Below are 9,577 nucleotides of genomic sequence, written 5' to 3'. Positions count from 1 at the left end.
AAATATACCTGCATATGTAAATACACTTACACCCACTGATTCGAGCGTGATCCGCTCATATGGTCGCCAGGGGACGACGACGCATACTAAAGGGGCGAGTTGTTACGCACTATATGCGTGTATATACACATATAAGTATCATCGAAAAAAATATATAATGTAAGAGTACCCATGCCATACAGAGGCAGGGAGAGCAGGATAGAATAAATCTAATTCGAAAATACGACGAATTAGAGAGAAGGAAGAGGTGACGAACTTCGTCGCTGTCTTCGCACGCTTTCTGCAACGAAGCATTGCCACACCGTGGGAATTCGCAACCATGGATCATCTTACCGGTACCGTGTCCGACGTAAACTCAAAAACCATTAAAACAGAATAGAAAGGTAATAATTAAACAAGTCAACTTCGAGCCATTCCAGAGGCCCAGTTGTCTAGTATATTTATTTTTCTGTCGTGAGACTGTTAAATTCATAAAGGCATTAAAACTTCCGATTAACGCTAATTTGATAGAACTTCTGAAGAGTAACAGAAAACAAAGTGGATGATAAAAATCAGCTTCGAGCCATTCCAAAGGCCCGGTTAATTAGTCTGTTTGTTCCTGAAACAATTTTGATATCTTTTTTTGGTTTTTTCAAAACCGGGACTCGCGGTCTTCTCTCTAATTCATCGTAGACGCTAATACCGTCGAGGTAGGGTGAGTACGAAACGCACAACATACATGCACACTACATTTCTTTGTGGAAATTAATTCTATATTATCAATATAAACATACCAGTTTAATGTGAGCACTCTCCTTGTATTTACTTTTTCACCTTTTCACACAACCGCCAGTTATATAGCGGCTCTTGACAGCAGTGGATGCCTCTTGAATAGATAAGAGCGAAGAGCAACCCTCTACCTCGCTCAATGAGGAGCACATAATTTCGCTACTTTGTGATGAATGGGAATAATCGGATAGAGGATTTTGTTCGATTACGCTCGTTCGTAACAACGTGTTCTGGCATTTTTTCCAAAAATCATATTGTAGGGGGTGACTACCCCTAAACACACTTGATCATACACTGTTTGAAAAAAATTTATTGAATTTTACATCTCTGGTGGATGTAGATAAAAGGACCCTCGTGTATCGGACTAACTTTACGAATCTGTTGTGATATTTCAATTCGGCCCATAATTTTACATGCGAACATGTAAAATTCATTATGTGAAAGAATAAAATAAAATACATTTTATCAGGGCGACAGGTTTCAAACACTCGAAAGCTCAAACTTCGTACAATTTCATGGAGATTGAAGAAACACAAGCCGGGAAGGTTACCACTTATCTAAAACACATAAGATACTATGGGTATTTTTTTGATGTTTAAATATTCCATAAAAAAATTAAATGTAAGTTTTAAATAACCGCATTTTTTCCGTTCCAATAGCAGAAAATGTAAAAGGCAAAATAGGAATAGCTCGGATTCGGTATATTTTGTGTGAAAGCTGTCAAAAAAGTTGAACATAGCTGTCAATTTCCTCGCATTAAAAATAAAAATGCTCCAAAATTGAATAATGAACGCATCGATAAACAGCGAACACGAGAGACGCTTTTGTATTCATATATTATTTGATTAATTATTCTAAATTTTAAATTACATATAAATCAAAAATTTTACAGTTTCCGCTTAATGCTTAATTTTATTTTTATCGAGTGTGTATATATACATATAGGCAACCTGCGATTTTGATACAACTGTGTATATGGGGTTTTTGGGGTCGCTGAATCCAAACTTGGTAACAGAATTTAGAAATTCAAAATGGCGAAACCAATACGGCTTTAAAAAATTTTTATATTTATTGGATTCCTATAAAAGTGAGTATCCTACAGTTTTTAGAGTCGCTGTATACTAATCTGAAATAAAAATTTCTCATAAAAAATGTCAAACCATTGAAACTTTGTCAATTTCAAAATTGTTAATTCGAACTTTTTTGTGTATCTATATTTTGTTGTAGTTTCAAATACATGTATCATTAATGAGCATTGGAGTGGACAATTTTTGTTACTTTTTACACGTGGAGGAATAATGACAATCGTCGAAAAAGTGTTTCAACCATAACGATTTTTTACACCATGAATGACAGCCACATTCGCGCATCCTTGAATTTCAAAATGTGTTGCACAAGATTCTCCGAAACGAAAATCACCTGGATTTTCGAAAACCCACTTTTGTACCAAGAATCTTTGGACAAATTTACGTTCCTGTTGGTATTCTTTGTACATTGAGATGTTTCTTCTCGGGTGCAGTTTCCGCTACTATTCTAAGGCAATGGTCACTCCATGCGACAATTATTAAAACGCTATTTGGTCCCGCGTTTGGAAAATATATTTTCCCTAACCAAATTTTGGGAAATAGGGTTTTTCATCTCTCTTTATGCGGAAACTTTTCCAATTAGTTTTGTTCAAAAATATTATGTTTCTTTTATGTGAAAAAATCAAACCACCTTTTGACACTAACATATTTGGGGGGTTGTTTCACCCCCTTAAACCGTTTATTAGCCGATAAGAAAAAATAACTGTCGCTTAGTTTTTGGTCCCATACAACATATCAATATCATTAAAATCGGGTGGGGGGGGGGGGCAACTGGGATACTTTCCTCGTTAGTCACTTAGTACTTACTGGGTGTCAATCGTTGTTTCGAATCTCTATATTCTGCTTGCGCATTCCATTTCCATTTCTGCTTGCGCATTTCCATTTTTAATTTGAAGAACCAATTTGTTCTCTTCAATCAAATTGGACAGATTGTCTATTACGAGATTCATTTTTTTATTTCCATTTTGAATTTGGAGAACCAATTTGTTCTCTTCTACTTTCAAATGAGCTATGCTGCCAGATTTGCGTTAGTATATAGTTCCATAAGGTTTTTTTCCTTATTTTATTCTTAGACCTCGCAAGCCACCATGCATTTCACCATGCATTTATAATTATATTGAATTTTCATAAAGAAAAATTGGGTCTTTGAAAGTAACTGAGTAAACGTACTTCATATCTTCACAGAAACTTTTTTCAGGTATATATTATATTATGATAATGTTGACCATCGAAAATATTTAAAGAAAAACTGGCTAGCAAAGCGTACAAAATTAATAAGTAAACAATTACTGTCCTTGAACCGAAATATTAGTTGATGAATGCTAAATATGGTAATAATTTAAATATGTAACCGCAAATTACAGGAAATGACAGTAGACACGGTCAAACATAAAGCGATTGAAATTTACATTGATGCTATTTAATGCGGTTCGGTAACCCACACTCTTGAATGCCCTACAATGCTTTTCACGCAACAAAACATTGAATAGAGTCAATGCTATTCAATGCACTTCGATCATCCGTCGCACTTTCAATATACACCATTTAAGAACATAGTTTATATAAACGCCATAGGCTAGGTGCTTCAGCTAATAACCTTCCTGGGCCGACAATCAGGAATCATATTAAGCATTGATCGTAAATCATTTCTAAAAAAATCGACTTCTTTCATTTTCATATTTAACAAAAATATCCCCTTTTTATTATCTCTCGCTTGAAGAATGCTCATTTGATAAAAATTGTTTATTTTGTAAAAGCTTGTGTTACCACATAAAACTGACGAAAGATTTTTTCTTACACTCTATGAAACGCTGAATTTTTTGAATTCGTTCTATAAAAAATGGATAAAAATCACGTATTGTCGCTTTGGCATATATCGCTCATCCTTGTTAGTTTACCAATAAAACAAGTTGCACTGTTATATTATTTTCTTTTATTTTCTTATAGGAACATGTGTTTCCCACATTGTGTAATTTAGTGTGCGACAGTCCGAATTTCAAAGTGCGTACAAACGCAGCTTGGGCACTTTCAGTCTGCAATTCATATGGTAAACATATTATTTCTGTATGGAAAAGTACTATTTTAGCTCTAGAAAATTCTCAGCACGTTCCAAACTACGTCGAATATGCCCATAGAGATACATTTGTGCAGCAGGTAATGTGTACTTCTTCATATAATTCAATTAACGTTCATCTAAGAACTTTTGTTTACAAAAAGAATATTTATTTCCAGTTGTGTCTTACACTTTGTCACCTCGCTGTTCAGCTGGATGTAACTGAATTATTGACTCTGTGGTCAGATATTAGAGACCATATAGAAGATGTAAAGATTTATATGCAGCAATTTCAGGTAACGTTTCAAGATAAAAAACAATTGCTTACATTGTTCTCTTAGTGCACATTTAATCCATAAAATCATTATTATTACGGTGAAAATATCTATTTACAGAATCATGTTCTGCCTGAAAAAGCTGGTGATTTGATAAATGCCCATATACGATTTTTAAAGTATGAACAGGATGCTCCTACAAGTGAAGAAAAGAGAATTGCAAAGAAGTTAAGAAGCTTATTTGAAAAGAAGGACTATCGAGAAAACCATAACGTATGCGTTTAATCACCAGCTCTTATTTTAACATGATATAAGAACATGACTTAAGAAAATTGGAAACAGATACATCTCACTTATATTCCTGTTTTGCGAATTGTGACTCTAATCCCGGGTATCGCAGCCAGAATAAGATGAAATGCTATATTCTACTCCTTATAAAAAAACTCCGATGCTTTTAGGTTCTAGTAATTTTTATAGATATACTTAAATGTTACTAGCTTATCTCTACTAGTGCATTTTGAAGTTTAATATATTTAGTCTGATGGACGCCAGACTGTTTCTCAAATAAATATTTATACTCCAAAACAACTAAATAAGTCTTGTCTAATTCCGAATATTTTATATTACATTGATTTAAATTCTAATAGTCCAAAATCCTGGTGCAAAATTCGACATGTATAATGTTAATGCAAAAATTCAATTTCTTAAATTGTATTCTTATGAATTGGCCACTGCTGTAAACGGTTGCCATAGTGAATTGAGTGCAAAGTTACAAAAACAATGCCAAAATAGCAATTATTTATAGCATTTTTTTCAAATTTGCAAACATATTGTTAAAAAATAATTTTTTTTTTTAATGAAGAACTCGGTCACTGATTCAACATAGCAAAGGCTTGACATAGTGTAACCAGTGCTCAATCTTAGTTGCCAGGTCAAAGTGCTGGCTTACCTTTGATCTTTTTGCAACTTTCGAGTTAATGGACTAATTTTTCATAGAAATGAAGAGCGTAAAATGTCAATCATTATGCAACGTGATTGCCACGACTCCGATGGTGCTAACTAGTTGTTGCTCGCTTTATAAAAAGTTGCGCGGCGCAGCATGACGACACGATCGTATTCGACTAGATGCGGATGGACATTTGCATGACAATTGCGTCATTATTATTTAGTGCAAGTAATCCCTGCAATGAAGAAGTGTTTTTGTGCGAAAAAAGGGATGATGGCGTTACAGAGTTTGATGACGAAAATGAAAATGTCCATCCGAATCTAGTCGAAAACGATCGTATCATCGTCTTGCTGTGCCGCACGAAATTTTTTAAAGACCATTAACTCGATAGTTGCAAAAAGTTTAAAGGTAAGCCACCACTTTGACCTGGCAACTGAGAGTCAGAATTACGATAAGAAAGCTTATAATGTTCAGTTTATATAAAGTTTTAATATCTTTTTGAGAAAAAGGAAAGAAAATAGGTAGCCTCCTTTTTTTATCATTTTTCTTTTTCTATTTTAGTTTTTATTGAACTATTTATATTTATTCTTGTACTGATGTTATATAAAAGGGAGGTGAGAAAACAACCTACAAATTTTTTTCTTCTCTTTTTGTATATTTTAATTTTATATTTTCCTACTTTCGCATTATCATTATATCACATATCATATCATTATAAATCACTAAATTTAACATTAAATTTTCACAAATAATGGAGAAAAAGAACTATTTTTTTAATTTGTGCCATTGATTGAATCCCAGAAATCTTCGGAAGTTATGGCATTCATTTTCTTCAGATTTTTTTTTAATTTGTTTGGAACCATTTTCGATAATGGGCTCGCGTGGGCAACAAAATTTACAGCAGTTTTCCCACTTACATAATTTAATTTTTAATATTTCACATTCTTCTGGGAAAATTACAAATAAGTTTTTTCTAATTCAGTTAACATGAAATGAAATCTTCTATCGGGTGGGCCTGTCGTCTTCACTAAGCTAAAAGCAGGTGTTATGTCATGTGTTATATCGTGTCAAGTTACGACTCAAATTTTGTGCCATGTGACGTGTTATATCACGTGCCAAGTCATGTGTCACATCATGCGGCCAGCTCACGTGTCACGCCATGTGCCATGTCATGCTTCATGTCGTGTATCATGTCATGTGTCATTTCATGTATCATCTCATATGTCATGTAATGTCACGCATCAAACCATGTGCCATTTTGTGTGTTACGTTGTGTGTCATGGCATGTGTTATATGTTGCCATATCATTTCATTTTATGTCTTGTCATGCCGTGTCGTGTACTGGCGTTTCGTTTCGAAACGTGAAATGTCATATCATGTAATGTGTCTTGTGATGTTTCATCACTAGCATTCAGAAGTTTGATTAGCTTACTAGTGATTCAGAAAAGATTGTATTTTAATATGGTTAAATCGGTTGTTGCGCTAACTCTTGTTCTCATTGTGTTTTGAGTTAGGTTTAGATAAGGATCCGTGACAAAAAGCCCAAGCGACAAAGCGCCCGCTCCATTAGGGGAGCGCTTTTTCGTTTGGGCTTTTTGTCACGGATCCTTAAGGGTTTCGCATGCCTTTCAATTTTAAATAAAATGTCGTCTTTTCATTTATCAATTATCAAACCTGTGGTATTTAATTTAAAATGTAGGCTTCATCCTTTCTTTCTTCCTGAAATTTTCTTTACAGAGTTAGGGATGATGAAGCAAATCAATTGGCTTCGTGTGTCTTCACTTTCCAGGGCGACGTAAGCTTTCCCGGTGGTAGCCAGAAAAAAGCGTTATAATAATGAGAATATATAATTATAAAAAAATTAAACGTATATAAGGAAAAATCAGATGTGAAGGGTTTAAAAAAAATCATTAGTCAAATTATTTTTTTAAATTTATTTACCATAGCTGAACATGATTGTTTTTAGTATGTTTGTTTAGATTATTGAGATAGGCATGTAGCAAAGATCAATCATAGCTAATAAATTCCTTGATCAGCATACATTCTGACATAATATATACTAATATAATATGCGTTATATGCATACTAACAAATGTTACACAAATTATATAATTATTTTTCGTATTTTTTTGAAGTAACATTGAAACTCTGACATTGATTATAAGTTCTTCAATACTCCAGAGCCATTACTCTGCTCTACGTCGTTTAAAATGCGGCTCATTGTTTCTGAAACACAATGAAAAAAATTACTACTAAAAGGATATATTTCAACAGAGTCATGCGAAAAATGCGCAGTGTAAAAACTGGAGGACTGTGCTCACTGCAGGCGACTAAGGTGATTAAGACTGATTTCTAATGGGTATTTAAAGCAACTATGACAACAAAAATGTAGCTAAACGATGACTAGATATGTGAATAGCCTTTCGGTACAAACTGAGCGTCTATTTTTCTATGTTAATCGTCTTTTTTGTCCCCTGAGCTTTGTATCTTAATGTATGATAGAAGCACTTTAGGCACTCTTACTCTAATATAATTTGTTTACCCAGGTATAAACTTTACAGCTGCTACCTTTCGAACTGATCATTGGATTTAAAAAAGATTGGTTTTTCTATAGTCTATGTCTATAGCATTACATAAGTGTACACTTTTAGAAACCCTAATGGAATTATTTATTTGAAAATTCCATGAAATAACTAAGAGGGTTTTCTAAACAAAAATCCGAAGCGGATTCAGAAAATTATTGTCTGCGCTAGGTACAGAAAGGGATTAAATCTAAGAGATAACTTGCACTGCTATGGAGATTCAAAACGGGAGGACAAAAACGGGATCCAGATGTATTCAATATTTTTCACGTTACCACTGGTTGAACGAAATTTTTCAACACTTTTTAATGCAAGCCTTCTTATAAGGAAATCTCTAGATGTTTTTAATGATTTGAAGAAATTTTAATAGAACGAAGAAAAATTGAATGATTTTGTAAAAAATCCAAAAAGGTTTAAGGATTGGCAAGTGATTTTAAGGAATTTCTTAGAAAAGTCAGAGAAATAATGGACTAGTGATATATATTTTTAAGGGTTGACTCGATCTGTAATTATTTTCGTAGATTCCCCTAGAAAATTGGGAATAAAACATAATGCTTTGAAAAAGTTGATAATCTTCAGTGAAGTAAGTCCCTTGGTAAGTAGATCCGCTGAAATGTCCTCGGTTGACGCATATATCACTTTAATGCGTCCCTGCTCGTACATATCCCTGACAAAATGATGTGGAAGATCGATGTACTTAGTTCTGTAGTGATAAGCACGACTTTAAATACGTTTTTGGGCACTTTCGTTGTCATTGTAAATAGTAATACGAATCATGCTGAATAATTTCCTAGGTGGACCTCGTCAGCCGCTCCTGAGCAACCTTGGACGGCCTGGCCCTTTTTTTAATGACCTCTTGTTTTTTTCTTCCTGGTTGTCAAAAATGCCGGCATATTGACCTTTATAGCACATTTCCTTCAAAAAACGAATATCTTGGCTCACAATTATTTTTCTTACTACCGGATTCCAAAGGCGGTACCGCCTTCGATTCTGATGACTAACCTACCATGACACATGTTGAAGATCGGGAATCAAGTTTTTATTTTCCATTCCCTTTTTCTAAAACATAAGCTTTTGTTCCAAACATTTTGGAATATATCATAGTCGGAATTTTTCCGATCCCAATTTTATGAGTAGTTTCACCTTTAAGCGCATTTGCTGGACATCTATTCCTGACATAGTTTGCAGTGTTTACTGCTTCGTGCCAAAAAACTTATGGCATTTCAACTTGCTTAAGGCTCTTGGAACGGGGTGTACAAAAGTGGGGTAATCTATGAGACACTCAAAAGTTACCCGCTTTCAATTATAATTCGGTTTTGAGGTTGTCAAAATGTACTCTGAGCATTTTCTCATTACTAAAAGGGGTTCTAATGTTGTGGGATATGCGCTTGCTATCTGCTTTTTCGAAACAAATCGAGTAATAGCTAAAAAATGAGAATAAAGCGGTTAACCAAACTATAGGAATGGAGGCCAAAGCGACTGACAGCTGTTTGGCGCTGATCGCTCAGCGTTACTTGATCGTACTACCAAGCATATGTACTATCGTTTAACTTGCACTCTTCTTGGTAGGAATTTTAAATTAGGATAAAAATGCGATTTGTGTTCTTAATTTTGTAATTGTTTATTGACATGTCTTAATTAGCTTTGGAATAGGAAAACTGCGGAAAGTAATGAAAAGATACCGCCGTGAACTGGCTGATAATGATTGGTAATAATTTTGTAATTTAAAAAATATATTATTGATTGATTTATTTACGAATCTTGCTGTATTTTAACGTGCAAAACACGTATGGAAATGGCGCATTACGTAGAATCTTATAAATAAGGTAAGTATTGTACAACCTATTCTCGCTCTATAGAACACTAAT

The 9,577-nt window shown here is 34.1% G+C and overlaps 1 protein-coding gene across 4 annotated transcripts in view; it reads left to right on the top strand.

The window, feature by feature from the left end:
- LOC117181670 (HEAT repeat-containing protein 6) overlaps positions 1–4,769 on the top strand; it is a 107,981-nt gene extending 103,212 nt beyond the window's left edge. For all 4 annotated transcript variants that reach the window (XM_033374577.1, XM_033374575.1, XM_033374574.1 and 1 more), the window contains 3 exons: positions 3,801–4,007; positions 4,086–4,202; positions 4,302–4,769. In XM_033374577.1, coding sequence (XP_033230468.1) covers positions 3,801–4,007; positions 4,086–4,202; positions 4,302–4,466 — 489 coding nt within the window. In that variant the 3' untranslated portion in view covers positions 4,467–4,769. The remainder of the gene's footprint in view (positions 1–3,800; positions 4,008–4,085; positions 4,203–4,301) is intronic.
- The last annotated feature ends 4,808 nt before the right edge of the window (positions 4,770–9,577 follow it).

This window comes from Belonocnema kinseyi, chromosome 10 (assembly GCF_010883055.1).
Source record: "Belonocnema kinseyi isolate 2016_QV_RU_SX_M_011 chromosome 10, B_treatae_v1, whole genome shotgun sequence".
Classification (NCBI taxonomy): domain Eukaryota; kingdom Metazoa; phylum Arthropoda; class Insecta; order Hymenoptera; family Cynipidae; genus Belonocnema; species Belonocnema kinseyi.
This window is presented reverse-complemented; position numbering and strand designations above follow the sequence as displayed.